Source organism: Microcaecilia unicolor, chromosome 3, assembly GCF_901765095.1.
Source record: "Microcaecilia unicolor chromosome 3, aMicUni1.1, whole genome shotgun sequence".
NCBI lineage: Eukaryota > Metazoa > Chordata > Amphibia > Gymnophiona > Siphonopidae > Microcaecilia > Microcaecilia unicolor.
In genome coordinates, this window is record NC_044033.1 from 474,998,576 (window position 1) to 475,020,455 (window position 21,880).

Sequence of the window (21,880 nt, forward strand, 5' to 3'; positions counted from 1 at the left end):
AAAATGGAAGCAATTACCGCACGCTGGGCACGAGATATGCAGAAGCCCAGTTTAGTACTGGATTATAATAAGTTGACATCTCGAATACCTGAGATATCGATCAATGCGACACTACGGGAATGTCAATATCGAATTTTACACCGTGCATACATGACCAAATTACAGATATTTAAGATGGGAGGAGTGCCGGACCCACTATGTTCTAAGTGCAGGCAACGGGAGAGCACACTTTATCATTGTTTGTGGGAATGCCCCGGAGTGCAAAGGTTGTGGCACAATATAATACAATACTTGGAGGGCTTAGTGGAATCTCGAATCAATTGTTCTTTCATGGGAATTATCCTTGATAAACACGAGCTCTTCGTCCTCCAAAGAGGAAGTCAGAAGACATTGGTGCGCAAGGCCTGCCTGCTGGGGAAAAAATTGATTATGACTGGGTGGTTGAGTGTAGACCCACCAGAGTTCTGGCATTGGAGAAAACAGATTTCACGAGCTCTTAGTGCATGAGCGTAGGATGGTGGGAACTTCCCCAAAGAAGAGAGCACAATTTCTGGAGATTTGGAGACCTTACATCCAATCTCTGGCGCCGCGTGCGCGAAGCTTAATATTGAATAGCCTATAAAAGAAAGGGGTTTTTTGTTTTTTTGTTTTTTTTTGTAAGAGGGAACAGAGGGATTCACTCAAAGGGTGATGCAGACGAGCGAGGGGTGAGCAGGGAAAACCGCCCCCCGATTCGAGTGCAGATCTTTGTCCCAGGGTACCATATTAACGGTCCTAAGAGGAAAAGGACCATGGCTAACATAGGCTAGGATATTATGGATAATAGGGTTACCCTGGAAAAGCTAAATGCACAAGGGCTGAGTGAATACTTATTAGGCTCAAAGGGTGAAGGAGAGCGGAGAATGGGGATCGAAGGTTAAAAGGTTAGATATGGTACATAAAGGTTAGTGGGTGGTTTGAAGGAGGGGGGGAGGGGGGAGTGGGGGGGATGAGGGGGGGAGGAGGGGTGAAACAGGTAAACTATTGATGATGGCATTTTTGATGTTTGAACACAAGTCTACGATGTTGTTTCAAGGACACATGTTAAATTTTACGTTTTGTCAAACATTGTATCATCAATAAAAACCGTTAAAACATAAAAATATTTATGAATTAGTTCAGGTCTCATATTAATTTCCACATGCTTTTTAATACACTCATTTGGATAGTGAAAATGTTTGCTGTTTGTTTTTTTTATTTTCATAATCATCTTGTTTCACCATTCAGATCATAATTATTTTAGCCTCCCTTTCTATATAATTCACTTTTTCTTTTTACATGTACCAGCATGCTAGAATTAATATGAAATAAACCATTTTTGATACATAGCTAGTCACCAGTCATATCTTTTATGGTCCTTAACCTTGAAAGTTAGGCAGCTAAATTGACTTCTTTGAAAAATTAGAAGGGCTGCATGATTTAATTTACGTTCCGAGTAGCTTCACTAGGTTCTTGATTTCTATAAAATGGATGGAAATAAGGGTGCATTTAGAGCTGGGAAAAAAATGAGGAGCTTAGTATCGACTTTCAACATTAGGCATCTAATTTAGGGGCCCTTTTACTAAGCCGCAGTAAATAGTGGGCTGTGCTAGTTTTGGTGTGTGAAACTGGCGACCGCTGGGCCATATTTTACCGTAGTGGGAAAAAGGCCTTTTTTTAATGGAGCAGTAAATTGCTGTGCGTTCATATTAAAATTAGCGTGTGGCTATTTACTGCCTGAGCCCATATCGCCACCTATTTAGAAGGTGGTAAGGGCTCACACGCTACTTGTGCGGTAATCAGGCAGCATGTGGCAATGTGGCCGCACTGCCGATTACCACCGGGAATGCCCTCCGCAGGAAACTGCGTGCACCAGCTTTGGAACTACTACCAGGTAACCATACTACCCTGGTGGTAGGGTCAATTTGGCATGTGCTACTCGCATAGTAGCCCTACTGCGGCTTAGTAAAAAGGCCCCTTAGGCTGCTAAATATAAACAAAGGAACAGCAGACCTAACGTTACTACTAATCATTTCTATAGTGCTACTAGATGTATGCAGCACTGTATACATTATATGCAGGTACTTTCTCTGTCCCTAGAGGGTTCACAATTTAAGTTTTGGTACCTGGAGCAGCAGAAGGTTAAGTGATTTGCTCAAGGTCACAAGGACCTGCAGTGGGAATTGAACCCAGTTCCCCAGAATCAAAGTTTGCTGCACTAACCACTAGGCTACTCCTCCACTCCATTAGGGATCTAATTTGGTTGGGATCTATGAGATAAGCACATGGCAGAAGATTTTTTTCAACATTTAAGATCAAATCATAGTTTCTCTACCTGTTATCAAACAAAAAAAAAAAACACTTGATTGGTCTTCTTGCATAAAAACAAGTATTTGGAGATCAATCAGCAAAAAGATGGAAAGTATAATTCCAACTTTCCAGAAGTTCTGCCAAAGGTGTAAGGTATAGATTGAATCTTGAGGCACACCTCTTTTCAATTCTTTAAAAGAAGATGATACCTGATTCCAACAGACAAATTGAACATAATTAACAAAATATGATTTAAACCAATACAAAAGAGTAGACTAAATACCCATCTTATACATCAAAGCAAGCAATTTTGAATGTACCCTGGACCACTGTTCCCTCTAAGCTAAATGGGAGTCCTCTACCTACTATCCTGCCAGTGGGCAGTGCTGTTTCACTATCACATTTTCAATAGTGAGGTACAGGCAAGCTCTGCAGGAAACCTGCCTGTCTCTAGCAAGTGAAAGAATGCACCACCCTCCATTGGCATCCTCCGCTCAGCTTAGAGGGAACAGTGCCCTTGATGTGATTGAAATAGGTCTAAATAAAAACATCCTTCTTTTTAGACTTGGACGCTTGTTTCCCGTTCACTGTTGGACGTCCTAATTTTGGGCTTTCCCTGGTCCCACCCAAACATACCCACAATTTGTCCCCTTGCTATTTGGATACACTGAAGTGTAGGATGTCCAAGTTCTGCCATTCCAAAATCGCAATTTGGACATTTTGGGCAGATGGATTTTTTTGGGGCATTTTGAAACATTGATCTGCTATGAAAATGTACGCCATAGGCACTTATATGTCTACAACATAGGCCTAAAATTGGCACCTATTTTCACTCCTAATCTAGGTAACCTTCTATAATATCACCCTTCATATGTTTATGTGGATGGATGGATGTTCCTATATATTTCTTACCTAATAACTTCAGGTGTTAGCAAAGCAGTTTCTAATAAACCATCTCAAAATGCTTCTACAGTTTTGGGAGGCAAGGAGGGGGAAACAAACTGTGATTGCCAAATATTTGGAAATCCATATTCGTAGTCACATAAAGGGGCTCTCATACTAACCAGCACGAAAAAGTGGCTTGCGCTATCCTCAGTGCGGGTCTTTCCTGCATGCTACGGCCACTTTTAGCACTGATGGGAAATAGCCGATTTTTCAATTTCGGCAATAATGACCATGTGCTGATTTTCCCATTAGCGCGTGGCCACTAGCACACGAGTACTTACAACACCTATTTTGTAGGTGGTAAGGGCTCATGCGCCAACCACGTGCTGATTGGTTAGCACACGATAATGTAGCTGCGCTAACCAATTAGTGCAGAAAATGCCTACTCTCTGCTCCCAGACCCGGCCCAAGCTCTAAATAATAAAAAGTCTTTTTTAGCACTTGGGTGGCGTGTGTACATGCAAAAACTGCTATGGGATGCCTGGGTGTGCCCCGCGGTAATGCACTTTAACCTGCGTTAAACATTAGTGCTTACCACAGCTTAGTAAAAGAACCCTAAAATATGCTAATTAAAGAGCACTGATTAATAAATTGATTACAATAGAAGTCTAGCACATAAGTATCTAACACTTGAAAATTTACTTTTTTTTAAGCATCGGTTTTAGACTCCTATTATTATGCTCCTAACATTAGCCTTAGGTACTCAACTACAGCACTGAATGCTGACTATGCATAACCATAATTCTGACCACTAAGGGGAGAAGTTTTCAACGTGGGTTACTATTAAGATGGGTTATTTTACCACAGGTTGTGCTATTTTAGCACAGGGTCCCATTTTATTCAATGAGACCCTGTGCTAAAATAGCTCGACTTGTCTTAACACTAGCCCACATTGATAACTTTCCCCCTAAATGTGTTGGAGTCCTGTGCATAGTATAAATTAGATATAATATACTACATATGAATAAAGAAACCACAAGAAATGATTGGAAATTGATATAAAGATACTCACAATTGGCCCCATACGGCCTAGTTCTCCAGGAAGTCCACCTGAACCGGGGCGACCCTACCAATTAAAAAAGGAAAAGCAATGTTTGAATATTAATTGTTTCTGTTCATTAATACAAAAGCAATGTTGACAATGAAGTATTTGTGGGAACTGAAAATTAATCAAAATATTAGAGAAGCAAACTGTTTCCAGTCATATGTCAACAAAAGGAGAACGGCGAATCGCAAATCCTTGGAAGACTATTGTAACCCGGGTCTCACCAACCAGCTTAGTTCTCCCACTCAAACCCAAGCCACAAATTTATATATTTTCTCTTTTCTGTACCAACTCAATCCTGACACCTCATCCAGGCCTTCTGATTCAAGCTCAGGCGTAGGCCGGGGACGGATAATAATCCTGAAGGCCGTAAAAGTTAAGCTGGGCTTATTCTTGAGTATCTTTCAGCAGTCCAGGAGCAGCTCTTTACTCTCTCAAAAGAATACTCAGCACACCAAGGGATTGTAGTGTTATGCAAAAACTTTACTGAACTGTACAATCGGCATTTGGTTCAAGAGGTTTCGGTTCGTCCAAGATTATTGGTTACAGTCTTATCCACTATTCAAATGACTTCAGAATGCAACTCAGAAATATGCACAAATATACAGTTCTAGTTCATCAACCATCCTTTCGGGCAACATAATCCAAGGACGTGCTGATGGGCTTGGGGGAAGAATACTATAAGAACAGTTGGCTGATTAAGGTTCTTAGGTTCGTATTTTATTAAGGTGAACATCTAACACCAGCTTAGGCAGGAACTTGGAATGGGAGAAGAGCACGACCCTGTCCTGACAGAACTTCATATAAAGTAGATATATCACTGAAGTCTGAAGCTTACTGACTGTATACTGAACTGACCACCATTAAAATATAACATTCCTGGTCAGCAGAAAGAGATCCAGCCCATCCTAGATGCCCAGTCATTCATGTCCACTCTATGAGAATTTTATAAAGGATTTTTCATATGTAAATTCTTTTATGCCTGTAAAATGTGGTTTTGAGAAATAGGACTATCGTGCCTTCACAGCAGAAAGCAGCACCAAAGGAAAACAAAAAATGGAAACAAAGCTGGAAAGCCTAACAAAGTCACCACTGGGTAGATAGAAAAAAGTTTTGTTTATGTTGATGAAATCACAGTGGAAAAACTTTGAAAATAGTCTGCATGTGTGAGCCAGTAAACACGAAGAAAAGGGGGGAGGGGGGGTCCAAATCTTCCACAAACAAACCAAACACAGCAAAGTACACAAGAGTGGAAGAAAATCAAGGTCCAAAAAGACCAGTAGTGAAAACACAGTAGTAAGAGCACTACTGGTCTTTTTGGACTTTGATTTTCTTCCACTTTTATGTATTTTGCTGTGTTTGAGCCAGTAAACATCCTCGTCTAATAAGGATGTTAACTCCTGATCCACTGCTTAAGGAGCTGAAAAGTTTGAAGTAGATTTATTTTTATAGCTTTTGCAGATGACAATCACGTTCAAGCAGCCATCCATCAATATTCAGCAGCACTGAATGTTGGCACTAATCAGCCATATCAAGTATGAGCAAGAGAGTGGCATTCTGAAGGCAGGGTCAATGAGGAGTCAAAAGTTATGTGGGTGCTGGCAATATTCAGTGATGATGCCACAGTATCTAACCAGACAAGTAGGACAGCAAACTGGTTAGCTGTGTGGGTGTGAGAACTGAATATCAGCTGGCTCCCACATAACTTCTGGGTACCATCCTGAAGCACTGTGATTCCCCTCTCTCCAACCCATCCCCCTCCCCAGAACAGCATCAGACACCCCAAGGATCCCCCAACCCCCTGTAGACCCCTCCCCCCTCCAGCTTACCCCTGTAGACTCCCTCCCCCCTCTAGCTTACCTTCCTCTCTGGTGGTCTAGGAGAAAAAGGGCAAGATTGATGCCTACTTGCTGTTGCCCTTCGCAGCTTCCCCTTCAAAATGGCTGCCGTGACCACTAGCAACAGTCTCGTGGTACTACCAAAGTACTTTGAGACTGCCACTAGAAGTCATAGCAGTCATTTTAAAGAGGGAGACACAATGGGTAGGAGCGAGTGTGCATCGCTCCTGCCCTTTTTCTGCTAAACCACCAGGGATCGGGAAGGTAGGCCTGAGGAGATCTACAAAAGGTGGGAGGATCCTTGGGGGGGAAGCAGGGAGGATCAGAAGGGGAGGTCAAATGTTGTGCTGGGGGGGGATGGAGGGAGGGAGGGACAGGCATCAGTATCAAGGGGGGGGGGGGTCGGGACATGGCCAGACTTCATTGTGTGGGTCCTAATCAATAGCCAAGACCCACATAAATCCCAGCAGCTGCTTCCTATCCGGATAATGTCGGACCCGGATACTCAATGCTGGTGTCCATACAACTTGCGAGCCAGTTGTTGTGGGAGTGCGAGCCGGCTTGCCTTTCCTCCCCCCCCCCCCCCCCCGCAAGCTGCAGGGTCACAGACTCCCAGTACCAGCTCACCTGCCAGCCCTCAGCTCCCCGATAGCCCTCCTTTCCTTCCTGCTGCCGCCCTGCATTTAAATATTTTATTTTATCTCAAGTCGCCATGGCGGCACTAAAAGCAGCAGGCTCGGCTCGCCTCCAGCCTTCCCTTCCCTCTCAGTGTCCCTCCTTCGTAGAAACAGGAAATACATCAGAAGAACGCGGACACTGAGAGGGAAGGGAAGGCTAGAGGCGAGCCGAGCCTGCTGCTTTTAGTGCCGCCGCTGGGACTTGAGGTTAAATAAAATATTTAAATGCATGGCGGCAGCAGGAAGGAAAGGAGGGCTATTGGGGAGCTGAGGGCAGGCAGGTGAGCCGGTGCCGGGGTTGGAACTGGAACTCAGGGGCTGAAAAGGGAGCAGGTAGAGGCTGGGGTGAGTCACTGCGCATGGATGGGAGGGGAAGATAGGGGGGCAAAGGAGAATCGCTGGACATGGATGGGAGGGCAGAAGAGAATCGCTGGACATGGATGGAATGGGAAGGTAGGGAAGAGAGGAGAAATTGCTGGACATGGATGGTAAGGGGAGGGCAGAGGAGAATCACTGGACATGGATGGGAGAAGAGGGCAGGGGAGAGAGGAGAATCGCTGGACATGGATGGGAGGGGAGGATAGGGGCAAAGAAGATTCACTAGACAAGTATGGGAGGGGAGGCCAGAGGAGAATCACTGGACATGGATGGGAAGGGAGGACAGAGGAGAGCTGCTGGACATGGATGGATGGAGGGGAGGGCAGGAGAAATGCTGAACCTGGATGGAGGGGAGATGCACATGGATGGAGGGGAGAGAGAAGAAATGTTGGACATGGATGGAGTGGAGGGAAGGGAAGAGAGGAGAAATGTTGGAGGGGAGGAAATACAGAGGAAGGAGATGCACACGGATGGAGGGAAGGGAGAGAGGAGAAATGCTGGACATGGAGGGGAAGGAGGGAAGGCAGAGAAGTTGAAAGGCTGGACATGAATGGAGGGGAGGGAAGACAGAGGAGGAGATGCACATGGATTTAGGGGAGAGAAGAGAAATTCTGGACACAGATGGAGGGGAGGGCAGACAGAGGAAGGAGATGCATATGGATGGAGGGGAGGGGAGAGAGTTGAAATGCTGGACATGGATGGAGGGGAGAGAAGAGAGAGGAAGTGAAATGAACATGAATGGAGAGGAGGAGAGAGGCGAAATGCTGGATATGGATCATGGAGGGGGGAGAGGAAAAAAGCTGGACATGGATTGATGAGAGGGAATAGAGAGGAAGGAGATGCATATGGATGGAGGGGAGGTAAGAAAGAGAAAGGAGATATCTTGCGAGGCCGCCTTTGTAAGTCTTGGCAGCAATTTTAAAGAAGATGCGGCAGGAGGAGGAGGAGGGTCAGCGCCAGCAGCGGGCAGAAAAGACGGGATCTTTCCTGCCCCAAAGAATCCACTAGACCACCAGGGACCCTTGTTCACTTGTTCAGAACCCTTATTTTATCATCCTCACTTTAATATTCCCTTATCTCTTGTTTGTCCTGTTTGTCTGTCCTAATTAGATTGTAAGCTCTGTCGAGCAGGGACTGTCTATTCATGTTCACATGTACAGCGCTGCGTACTTCTAGTAGTGCTATAGAAATGATAAGTAGTAGTAGTAGTAGGGACGCTGCCTTCAGGTATGCGCTGGGAGTGGGCCCCCCATCAGCTCTGGGGATAGGGAAGGAGGTCTGTAATAGGTAGGTGAAGTGGGGTGGGGAGGATACTGTTAAAAAAAAAGTTAAATTCTTTAAAATGCCGCCATCTTGTGCATAGGGATGTACACAGAGGTAGTATAATAAGGGAATAACTTTTCATAGGTAGAGTAGTAATTTGTTATAAATCGTAATCAGTGTGTCATTTGGAGGGGATGGTTAGAGGGACACCTAACCCTGTTATTGATGCAGATTTTTTTTCTCCTGGTAAAGGGCTTCTAAAACAGACATCATGTTATGGGAATCAGGTGCTTTATTTACTTATTTATGGCATTTTATCTCACATGAATTAAATTGGAGCCTGGCAGCATTAAAAAAAAAATCCCAGAGAAAGTAATGCATTGCCCTCCCAGGCTCTCTCCCCGGGTATAGCCAGCTCTGCAATTGGGGGGGGGGGGGGGGACAGAAATGGATGGGGGGGGGGGGGGGGGGCGCAGAGGTGGACCGGGGAGAGAGACTGTTATTAAACATTTACCAGCACACCACTGCATGGGCCAGTATTGTATATGCATGTCTAACTTAGCCAGCAACAGTAAGCATTTAAAAATACTCTCATGTTGTTGCCTGAACATCGATTGATCAGTTAATACATGTGTCTGCTGCTGTAGATGAAGCAAATAAAGACCTCAATGAATGCCTTGAAGTACTGATGGTCTGGTTGGATCAAAAGTTTAAAAATAAATCCAGTCAAATCTATGGCTTTGTGGCTTTGAGAAACAAAACAGGGTGTTGGTAATCCTTTTTATGTTGGCCAAGACTTTTCCATTAGGAGCTAGAATAGATTATCAACTGCCAGAATCATCACAGATTTCCTGTTTTTTAAGGCCTAGAATTAAAAGGAAAACTTTGTCTCTACTTCAGTAGGCTCAATCCAGTTAAACCTATGCATACTGTAGTTATAAGCAGTGCTTTTTTTGTAGAAAAAAAGGTGCCGGTACTCATTATGGGTGGGGTCACCACATATGGCTCCACCTCTATTATAGCCACACCCCTTATACCAGCCATTGCACAAACAAACAGACATCATTGAAAATATTATACTAGTATAGGAGAAAAAAATAACGTGATTTTTTTCATTATAAATAATTTCTGTAAGCTGTTACAGCTCCAGTATACCCAGTGCAAAATAAGACAGCAGATGTAAATTCTCAAATTGGACATATTCCAAACACTAAAATGAAAATAAAATGTATTTTCTACCTTTGTTGTCTGGTGACTTTGTTTTTCTATCCATATTGGTCCATGTCTCTGATTCTGCTGCTCTGTATCTGTTCTCTTAACACCATTTCCAGGGCTTCCTTTCCATTTATTTCTTTACTTTCCTCCTTTCTTCTTCATTTCTTGCCATACATCCATAAGTAAAAGCTGGGTCCTCCTCGAATTGACTGGAGGAGATATAACATGGATCCAGCTTTTGCCTATTTTCTCCATCCATGTGCAGCTTTTCTCCTCTCTTCTCTTTCCCTCATCTCCATCCATGTGCATCTTCTTCTTTTTTCTTTCCTTCCCTCCATCCATGTCCAGCACTTCTCTCTCCTTCCCTCCATCCATGTCCAGCATTTCTCCTCTCTCTTCCCTCCCCTGTATCCATATAAAGCAATAATTCTCTCTCCCCTCTCCTCCATCCAAGTCCAGCATTTCTCCTCTCTCCCTGCCAATTCCTCCATCCACCCATGTCCAGCAATTCTCCTCTATCTCCTGCTCTCCTCTCCATCCATTTCCAGCATTTCTCCTCTCTCCCCTGCCCTCCCCTCCCATCCATGTGCATCTCCCTCCTGTCTTCCCTCCATCCATGTCCAGTATGTCTCCTCTCTCCCCTGCTCTCCCCTCCCATGTCCAGTGATTCTCCTTTATCCCCTGACTTCCCCTGCCATCCATGCCCAGCGATTCTCCTCTCTCCCCTTCCCTCCCTCCTCATCCATGTCCAATGATTTTCCTCTCTTCTCTGCCTTCCCCTTCCATCTATGTCCAGCGAATCTCTCTTCGCTGACCTCCCCTCCCATCCATATCCAGTATGTCTCCTCTCTCTCCTGCCCCCCCTCTCATCCATGTGCAGCAATTCTCCTCTGCCCCCTGTCCTCCCCTGCCATCCATGTCCAGTGATTCTCCTCTCCCTTGCCCTCCCCTCCCATCCATGTCCAGCAATTCTCTCTTCCCTGCCCTGTCCTCCCATCCATGTCCAGCAATTCTCCTCTCTCCCTTGCCCTCCCCTCCCATCCATGTCCAGCAATTTTCTCTTCCCTGCCCTCCCTTCCCATCCATGTCCAGCATGTCTCCTCTCTCCCCTGCCCTCCCCTCTCATCCATGTCCCGTGATTCTCCTCTGCCATCTATGTCCAGTGATTCTCCTCTCCCCTCTGCCCTCCCCTCCCATCCATGTCCAGCGATTCTCCTCTCTCCCCTGCCCTCCCCTCCTATCCATGTCCAGCAATTCTCTCTTCCTTGCCCTCCCTTCCCATCCATGTCCAGTGCTTCTCCTCTGCCCCCTTGTCCTCTCCTGCCATCCATGTCCAGTGATTCTCCTCTCCCCTGCCCTCCCATCCCATCCATGTTCAGCATGTCTCCTCTCTCCTCTGCCCGCCCCTCCCATCCATGTCCAGCGATTCTCCTGTCTCCCCTGCCCTCTCCTCCCATCCATGTCCAGCAATTTTCCTGTCTCCCCTGCCCTCCCCTCCTATCCATGTCCAGCAATTCTCTCTTCCCTGCCTTCCCCTCAAATCCATGCCCAGCGATTCATTCAAACCCCAGACCCCCCGACTTTCCGTTCAAACCCCAGACCCCCGACTTTCTATTCAAACCCCAGACCCCCCCCCCCCGACTTTCCGTTCGTGCACCCATGCTCCCTGCTTTGAAATCATTTGTTTACCTGAAGTCACGGCAAACCGGCAGTAAAATCAGCAGGCAGATAGGCACTGGCAGGCAAGCTTGCCTCCTCGTCACTTCCCTTCCCTCTCAGCGCGTCCCACCCTCGCGGAAAGGAAATTACATCAGAGGAAGGCAGGACGCACTGAGAGGGAAGGGAAGCGACGAGGAGGCAAGCTTGCCTGCCAGTGCCTGCCTGCCTGCTGATTTTACTGCCGGTTCACTGCAACTTCGGGTAAACAAATGATTTCAAAGCATGGAGCATGGGTGCACGAACAGAAGGGAGTGGGCAGGTGAGCTGGACCTCAAAAAAAGGTGCCGGTACACCGGCACAAAAAAAGCACCGGTTATAAGCAATGCTACTTACCAGAGGTTACCATAACGGAGATTAAAATGGCTACAATTAATTCAAAATAAAACAGAATTGCTTATTATCAGCTTTAAAAAAAACACTGGGTCACCCCTATTTTCTATACATTACACTGGCTGCCCAAGACGATCATAGAACAATGCTTGGGTGACTATGAAGAGGAATAGCAGGCGGGGAAAAAAGAAAGTGATAGTGCCTTTTTATAAGTCTCTAGACACAGCCCTTCAAAGAGAAACAAACAGGATGGAGTTGGTCCAGAGTGTGACTATTAAAATGGTCATTAATCATTTGTCTTCATTATAAAGCATATGGTGGCAGACTGAAAAATTTGATTATGTATATTTTGGAAGAAAGGCAGGAGAGGGGAGACAAGATAGAGACATCTAAATATATCCATGGCATAAAAGCACAGGAAGCAGGCCTTTTCTTTTATTTGAAAGGAAGGTTTGGCATGAAGGGGCAAAGACTGAAGGTGAAAGAGGTTATAGATCAGAGAAAACTAAGGAAATATTTTTATGGAAAAGGTGGTGGATGTGTGGTACAGCTTTCCAGTGGCGGTACATAAGAACATAAGAATAGCCATACTGGGTCAGACGAATGGTCCATCTAGCTCAGGATCCTGCTTCCGACAATGGCCAATCCAAGTCACAAGTACCTGGTAGAAACCCCAATAATTTCAACATTCCATATTACCAATCCTAGGGCAAGCAGGGGCTTCCCCATGTCTATTCTCAACAGCAAACTCTACACCTTTCCTCCAGGAACTTTTCCAAACCCTTTTTTAAACCCAGATACGCTAACTGCTGTTACCACCACATCCTCTGGCAACGAGTTCCAGAGCTTAACTATTCGTTGAGTGAAAAAATATTTCCTACTATTTGTTTTAAAAGTATTTCCATGTAATTTCATTCAGTGTCCCCTAGTCTTTGTACTTTTTGAAAGAGTAAAAAATCAATTTACTTTTACCCTTTCTACACCACTCAGGATTTTGTAGACCTGAATCATATCCCCCCTCAGCTGTCTGTTCTCCAAGCTGAAGAGCCCTAACCTTGCTTTTCTTTGAACCTTTTCTAATTCTACTATATTATTTTTGAGATACAGCAACCAGAATTGAACGCAACACTCAAGTTGTGGTCACACCATGGAGCGATACAAAGGCATTATAATATTCTTGGTCTTATTTTCCATCCTTTTCCTAATAATTCCTAGCATCCTGTTCACCTTTTTGCCCACCGTCGCACACTGGGCAGAATATTTAAGTGTACTGTCTACAATGACACCAAGATTTTTTCTTGGGTGCTGACTCCTAAGGTGGACCCTAGCATCATGATTCAGATTATTCTTCTCAATCTGCATCACTTTGCAATTGTCCACATTAAATTTTATCTGCCACTTGGATGCCCATTCTTTCAAGTTCCTAAAACCTTCCATTTTTCACAGTCCGTGTGTGCTTTAACAATTTGAATATTTTTGTGTCATCAGCAAATTTAATCAACTGGGTTCCAATTTCCAGATCATTTATAAATATGTTAAATAGCACCGGTCCCAGTACAAATACCTTGTGGCATTCCACTATTCCTCCATTAACAAAAATGGCCATTTAACTCTAACCTATGTTTTCTGTTCAATAACCAATTCCTAATCCACAACAGAACATTGCCTCCTATCCCATGACTTTTTTAATTTTCTCAGAAGTCTCTCATGAGGAACTTTGTCAAAAGATTCTACCCATAAACCTATACACATTTTTTAAAATTCTTTGCTTTTGGTGAAACCCCTTGATAGAAAATATAATACCCATGTTATAGATATTACTAAGAGAGCAGTGATACATTTTTCCAGAGGCCCTGGGGGGAGGGAGGTCCCTGCCAGTGGGCTGGAGAGAAAGTTGGAGGCTTGCCCAGGTGAAGGGTTGGCAGAGATAAAGTGATTCCCTGTGGTAACTGACATCACGGGTGGAGTTGGAAATTAATAAAAAGGATTGAAGTGAGGTACATAAAGTCTTTGCCAGGAACCTTGGGAGCACTGGGGGATCTTGGAATGAAAGAAATAAATGCAGGCTGAGTAAAGGAATAGTTGCTGTCCCTATAAGTGGAAACTGAGAAGGAGACAGAGCTTCAGGTGGATAAGGGAAATCCAGCCTGGAAGCAAGAATCAGAGCAGGGGAAGCCTGTTTAAGGCCGAGGTGCAGCCCTGTGAGGTGCATTGCTGGAAAAAGGACAGCCTAAAGCGTCTGTGCCTGAAGGAGTTGGATTGATATCAGGAGTAACAGAAGCAGCCTTGGGTTTAATGCTGGCACAACAGGATGGGTAAAAGACAAGGAGCCTGTGTAAATATATACAGTTTTGGAATACTCAAAGAGTGAAGTAGAGTGGCTAAGATTATTATGAATAGTCTTGGGTAGACAATGCATATAAAGAGTTCTGAAGAGTTTACCTGTTGGTTGCAAAAGTTCCAGTAAAGTTATTTTGCATTAAAAAAAACTCTCGGAGTGCAGAGTGGGGGGGGGGGGGGGGGGGGGGTTGGCATGAGAGGAGGACGCTTGCTCCCAGACTGAGAAAGGAGTACCACTAGTAAGTCTCTCTTAAGCTCCCAATATCCCGCATCTCTATTTCGGACCATTGACCCACTCCCAAGCTCGACTGCAGGCAAACTGGAACTGTGAATGTGGTGTGTGTAGTCCCCTTACACATCTAGGAAAAATTTAGCTTGTGGTCCGGGTTGGACTTAGGGAAATTTCCCCAGAACTGAGCTGGTGGGCTGTGAGACCCAGGTTACAAAGATGCCCCTGGAAATTTACAAAAAGAAACAGTCTTGTGTACTACAGCTTATATTTCAATATTAACAAAACAATGCTGTAGTTTATATTTATCATCATAGGCGTAGACGGGGGGGCAATGCCCCCCCAAATGACGACGAGGCGCCGCCGCGCCATTAGTTTAAAAAAAAACACATGCAGGCACGCGCTCCTCTCCATCCGCTTGGCTTCCCTGATCTTGGACCTCACGGGGGGGGGGGGGCAGTAGAAGGAAGATGGATGGAACTGGGAGGGGTGGGGAGCAGAGGGAAGATGGATGGTACTGGGAGGGGTGGGGAGCAGAGGGAAGGAGCAAGAGATGGTTGGGACTGGGAGGGGTGGGGAGCAGAGGGAAGGAGCAAGAGATGGATGGGACTGGGAGGGGTGGGGAGCAGAGGGATGGACCAGGAGATGGATGGATTGGGAGAGGTCAGGCACAGCAGAGGGAAGGAGCAGAAGATGGATGGGATGGAGGGATGGTGAGCAGAGGGAAGGAACAGAAGATGGATGGGACTGGGAGGGGTGGGGAGCAGAGGGAAGGAGCAAGAGATGGCTGGGACTGGGAGGGGTGGGGAGCAGAGGGAAGGAGCAAGAGATGGATGGGACTGGGAGGGGTGGGGAGCAGAGGGATGGACCAGGAGATGGATGGGATTGGGAGAGGTCAGGCACAGCAGAGGGAAGGAGCAGAAGATGGATGGGACAGAGGGATGGTGAGCAGAGGGAAGGAGCAAGAGATGGATGGGACTGGGAGGGGTGGGGAGCAGAGGGAAGGAGCAAGAGATAGATGGGTCTGGGAGGGTGGGGAGCAGAGGGAAGCCTACTGGAAAGAAGACACTGCATAAAACAGAAGACACTGGGACCAAAGCGAATAGAAAAACTAAATGATCAGACAACAAAGGTAGATAAAAGTATTTTATTCATAATTTATAAATTGAAATGTGTCAGCTTTTTGAAATGTGCATCTGTGATATTTTGCCTGTAAATTTCAATTCCTTCCTCCATATTAGCATATTCATTTGCATATGTACAGTGGTGGAAATAAGTATTTGATCCCTTGCTGATTTTGTAAGTTTGCCCACTGACAAAGACATGAGCAGCCCATAATTGAAGGGTAGGTTATTGGTAACAGTGAGAGATAGCACATCACAAATTAAATCCGGAAAATCACATTGTGGAAAGTATATGAATTTATTTGCATTCTGCAGAGGGAAATAAGTATTTGATCCCCCACCAACCAGTAAGAGATCTGGCCCCTACAGACCAGGTAGATGCTCCAAATCAACTCGTTACCTGCATGACAGACAGCTGTCGGCAATGGTCACCTGTATGAAAGACACCTGTCCACAGACTCAGTGAATCAGTCAGACTCTAACCTCTACAAAATGGCCAAGAGCAAGGAGCTGTCTAAGGATGTCAGGGACAAGATCATACACCTGCACAAGGCTGGAATGGGCTACAAAACCATCAGTAAGACGCTGGGCGAGAAGGAGACAACTGTTGGTGCCATAGTAAGAAAATGGAAGAAGTACAAAATGACTGTCAATCGACAAAGATCTGGGGCTCCACGCAAAATCTCACCTCGTGGGGTATCCTTGATCATGAGGAAGGTTAGAAATCAGCCTACAACTACAAGGGGGGAACTTGTCAATGATCTCAAGGCAGCTGGGACCACTGTCACCACGAAAACCATTGGTAACACATTACGACATAACGGATTGCAATCCTGCAGTGCCCGCAAGGTCCCCCTGCTCCGGAAGGCACATGTGACGGCCCGTCTGAAGTTTGCCAGTGAACACCTGGATGATGCCGAGAGTGATTGGGAGAAGGTGCTGTGGTCAGATGAGACAAAATTGAGCTCTTTGGCATGAACTCAACTCGCCGTGTTTGGAGGAAGAGAAATGCTGCCTATGACCCAAAGAACACCGTCCCCACTGTCAAGCATGGAGGTGGAAATGTTATGTTTTGGGGGTGTTTCTCTGCTAAGGGCACAGGACTACTTCACCGCATCAATGGGAGAATGGATGGGGCCATGTACCGTACAATTCTGAGTGACAACCTCCTTCCCTCCGCCAGGGCCTTAAAAATGGGTCGTGGCTGGGTCTTCCAGCACGACAATGACCCAAAACATACAGCCAAGGCAACAAAGGAGTGGCTCAGGAAGAAGCACATTAGGGACATGGAGTGGCCTAGCCAGTCACCAGACCTTAATCCCATTGAAAACTTATGGAGGGAGCTGAAGCTGCGAGTTGCCAAGCGACAGCCCAGAACTCTTAATGATTTAGAGATGATCTGCAAAGAGGAGTGGACCAAAATTCCTCCTGACATGTGTGCAAACCTCATCATCAACTACAGAAGACGTCTGACCGCTGTGCTTGCCAACAAGGGTTTTGCCACCAAGTATTAGGTCTTGTTTGCCAGAGGGATTAAATACTTATTTCCCTCTGCAGAATGCAAATAAATTCATATACTTTCCACAATGTGATTTTCCGGATTTAATTTGTGATGTGCTATCTCTCACTGTTACCAATAACCTACCCTTCAATTATGGGCTGCTCATGTCTTTGTCAGTGGGCAAACTTACAAAATCAGCAAGGGATCAAATACTTATTTCCACCACTGTATATATGCAAATGATATGCTAATATGCTCCGCCCATTCTTTGCCCCCCCAAATGAAACAGCCAAACTACGCCTATGTTTATCATGTGTTCTGTTTAGTGTGTAGACATTTCAAAATGTACTTACGGGTGGTCCAGGAGAACCTTTTCCCTATAAGGACATAAATAAAAGACATATGTGAGAAGTTTAAAGTCTAATAGTAGCATAAACTACTGCATAAAAGGAGAAAAAAAGTTGTTAATGCTCATTATTCATTTGATATGATACAAAGAAGCCTATTGAAAACTTTACAATAAATTTACCTGAACGTATTTTTTTTTTCACAAATTCTATTACAGCATATTGTAGTATTCAACTCACTAGCATGTTCTACCACAGTTTTGCCATGAGAATGCTTAAATTGGAAAGTTTAGGGCACCTATTAGGAGCATATTCTACACCGGAAATTAGGCACCCACTTTCCTTTACAGAATAATAGTGTAACCAGGTTACATATGTGTGCATGTAGCTAGGCTTGAGCACGTATGTCAGCCATAGAGCTGGTGTAAATACTCACACCTAAACACCAGAGTGTGCCCCACCCATGCTTTCCCATGTTACGTCTACCTGTAAAATATGAGCTATTTAAGATACATGCATATTTACAGAATAGTGCTTAGGGGGATTTCTGGCATTTAGGCACATACACTATCCACCACTCAGCACCTGGACTGGCTTGCTATACGCTGTATCTAAGAGCATTTCCTTATATTTTGTTTAAATGTACAAAGAACTCAGAATCATAGAAACATGACGGCAGATAAAAGCCAAATGTCCCATCCAGTCTGCCCGTCCTCTGTAACCCCTTCCTTTTCCTAAGGGATCCCATGTGCTTATCTCATGCTTTCTTAAATTTTGACATTCCTCAACTCCAGAACCTCCAGTGGGAGGCCATTCCATGCTTCCACCACACTTTCTGTGAAATAATACTTTCTTAGATTCCTCTTAAGCCTATTCCCTCTTAACTTGATCGTATGGCCCCTGGTTCCAGAATTTTTCTTCAACTGTAAAAGGCTCGCTTCCTGTACATTAATGCCCTTGAGATATTTAAACGTCTCTATCATATCACCTCTCTCCTTCCTCTCTTTCAGCGTATACATGTTGAGGTTCATAAGCCTGTCCCTATATTTTTTGTGTTCAAGTCCGCTTACCAATTTTGTAGCCACCCTCTGGACCGACTCCATCCTGTTTATATCTTTCCGTAGGTGCGGTCTCCAGAACTGCACACAGAACTCTAAATGGGCCCTCACCAGAGACTTATACAAGGGCACTATTGCCTCTTTTCCCCTGCTGGTCATCCCTCTCTTTATGCACCCAAGCATCCTTCTGACTTTGACCATCATGTTTTCTATCTGTTTGGAAGCATTAAGGTCATCAGACACAATCACCCCCAAATCTCTCTCTTCCTTCGTACACAGAAGCACTTCACCCCCCCTATATTGTACCATTCCCTCAGATTCTTTTGACCCAAGTGCATGACCCTGCATTTTTTAGCATTAAATCTTAGTTGCCAAATATTGAACCATTCCTCCTCCAGCTTCGCTAGGTCCTTCCTTATGTCATTCACACCCTCCGGGGTGTCCACCCTGTTGCAGAGTTTGGTATCATCCACAAAGAGACAAACCTTACCAGACAGCCCTTCCACAATATCGCTCACAAAGACATTAAAAAGAGCCAGCCCAAGGACCGATCCCCGTGATACTCCACTGATAACATCCCTTTCTTCAGAGCAAGCTCAATTTACCACTACCCTCTGTCTCCTTCCATTCAACCAATTTTTAACCCAATCAGTTACTCTAGGTCCCATATCGAGGGCACTCAATTTATTTATCAGTCACCTGTGCAGAACCGTGTCAAAGGCTTTGCTGAAATCTAAGTATACCACATCTTACAACCCTCCCACGTCCAACTGTTTGGTCACCCAGTCAAACTGGCACAACCTGCCTCTAGTGAAGCCATGCTTTCTCGGGTCCTATATTCCATTTAATTCGAGAAACCACCCATCTATTTATCCCAACTGTCTATGTACCACGCATCTTGTCCCCATCTATATATCTGCACTTGGCCTCTCGGCTACATGGTAAGCTGTGCTGTAGAAAAGCATTAGCATCATATCTGTTATCTAAATGTTCTAATGCGTGCTTGTTAGATGTCTCATTATTTACTTATTTAATAATTTATATTCCACCTACAACTAAGCAGCATGTCCCCTTTGATCTTAATACCTGATTTGGAGTGTATATTTTAAGTACTGTAGAAAATAGCCATTTTTATGGCTGTGGCGTATTATGCTGACATTACATTATAGCTCTGTTATTTCAATTTCAGTGCTGTTAAAAGTGTATAATTTTGATATTGTTTCATTGTAGTCCTATTCTTAGGTTTAAATTTGGTTCTCAAGTTTACCTCAATTAGAGCCCTGTTTACTATGCTGCAGTAAAGGCACCTATGGGTGTCTCTAGCGTTTAGCGTGCGCTAAAAACGCTAGCGTGCCTTACTAAACAGGGCCCTCATTGTATTCATGTTTATAGTTGGCCATTTTTACTGTTGTTATGCTGTTAACAAAATTGTAAGTTTTTTATGTTAAACTGTTCCTGCTGCACACCGTCTTCGGTGAATCTCTTCATAAAGGCAGTTAATAAATTCCAATAAATAAATATGTGCATAAACATTAAGGGGCCCTTTTACTAAGTGGCAGTAAGCCCAATGTGGGCTTACCACTCACCATTCCAGAACTATCGCTGGGCTACCTCAAGAGCATGGCAGTAGTTCCCACCCCCAGTGTGCACCATTTCCGGCGCTACAAAAATATTTTCTATTTTTGTAGTGCCGGTGATTACCGGGCAGTAATCGGTTACCACTAGGTTAGCATGGGAGCCCTCAATGGGTGGCAGTATGAGCTCCCCCACCCAACCCCCTGAAATGGCCATGCAGTGAGTGGTTCACTTACCGTACGGCCATTTCTTTTCAGTAAAAAAAGGCAACCTGTTACCCGCTGTGGTAAAAGGAGGCCTCAATGCGCATCAAAAACACGTGCTGACACTAAAGCAGGCTCCCTTTTATCGCAATTTAGTAAAAGGACCCCTAAGGGATCCTTTTACTAAGCTGTGGTAAAAATTGACCTCAGCACAACCTTACGCGAGTCTTTCCCATGTGCTAAGGCCATTTTTACGACAGCCATAAAAACGACTATTTTCTACAGTATGATCTGCATAAAACTGCCAGATAATTGCAGAAAATAAGAATGATAGTAAAGAAAATTAAAACTATCGCCTCAGTATTGTTGGAATGTATTGTATTTTACATGCATTGCCTGTCACCTATTATTTCTCTGTGATTACTCTGTGACCTCTGATGTGAATTACTTAGAGAGGTCACACAGCTATGCAACTTCCTGTGGGGGTTAGATGCAGCACATGCAGCACATGGAGCACATGGAGCTCATGATCTCTCCTAACCTGAGAGGATCTATGGTGGTGTGAGCATCCATTACCATCTAAGCACATGGAAGGAGCTGATAATACAAATGTATAGTAATATGTATATATAAGCCTGTCTGATTATAATCTAACTGCAAACTGTGAGTAAACAGATGTTTTGTTACTTCAACTTTAAAGTGACTCAGCAGTGAATTATTCAGGGGTGAATGAGAGAGAGATGAAGAAAGAAATTAACATTTCTAAAGCTGAAGCTGTGTGTACTAAAATCTGCTAATTATTTACTACAAATAATCCAACAAAAGGGTTATGGGCCCAGGGCCAGGAATTGAAAAAGAAGAGAAATATTACCAGGCAGAAAAAAAGGCCACATTTTTCTCTTGTTTTAAAGGAAAGATTCAGTCTGTCTCTCTCTCCCCCCACACAGCAGACAGAAGGCTAAGAAAATGGCTGAGGGAGGAAATTCACCATTTTTCTATTCTCTCAAGGTGCCTAGATTAACTGAGTTTAATTATCGGCAGTGGGAATTAAGATTCATATGTCTCCTTCGAGCAAAAAGATTAAATATATGCTTAGACCAAGACAGAACAGCTGAAAATATGGCTGAATGGGACAATGCAAACTATTATGTGAAGTGCATGCTTTTGGAAGCTCTCTCAGAGAAACAAGCCATATTAGTGGAGGGAAAAGATACACCAAAGGACATTTTATATAAACTGAGAACTATGTATGCAACTACATATGCAAAGCAGCAACCAATTTGGTTGGCAGAGTTGAATGAAACCAAATTAAGGGATAAAAGTAAATGTAATGATCACATTATGCATCTTATGTCTTCATTTCAAAAGCTAGAACTTTCTGGAATTCCCATGTGTGATGCATTGAAAAGAGCATTTCTTTTTACCTCACTATCAAAGAAGTTTGATGTTTTTAGGTCTGTAAATGAGGCCATTGAAGGGCAATCTTTTGAACAGGCAACATCAAAACTAAGGCAGGAATGCATAATAAATGATTCTGAGGAGATGTGTTCTCAAAGCAAGTCAGAGAGAAATGAAACAAATTTCTTGGCAAAGAACAGAGGAAGGCGGAGCTATGGGAAAACTCCACCCAAGGGCAAGCTGATTTGCTACTCATGTGGAAAGGAGGGACATGTATCTAAATGGTGTAAGGAAACACAAAACACTCCCTCTAGCTCACCTAAGCCAATGGAACTAAAGAATTTTCAAACCAGGAAATGTATGAAGG

General features: G+C 44.4%; 1 protein-coding gene across 1 annotated transcript in view; it reads right to left on the reverse strand.

The window, feature by feature from the left end:
- The window catches only part of COL9A1 (collagen type IX alpha 1 chain), a 285,908-nt gene that overhangs the window by 172,966 nt on the left and 91,062 nt on the right, over positions 1–21,880 (reverse strand). Inside the window, exons 13-14 of the mRNA XM_030199004.1 lie at positions 17,286–17,309; positions 4,286–4,339 (exon numbers count right to left, since the gene is read on the reverse strand). Coding sequence (XP_030054864.1) covers positions 4,286–4,339; positions 17,286–17,309 — 78 coding nt within the window. The remainder of the gene's footprint in view (positions 1–4,285; positions 4,340–17,285; positions 17,310–21,880) is intronic.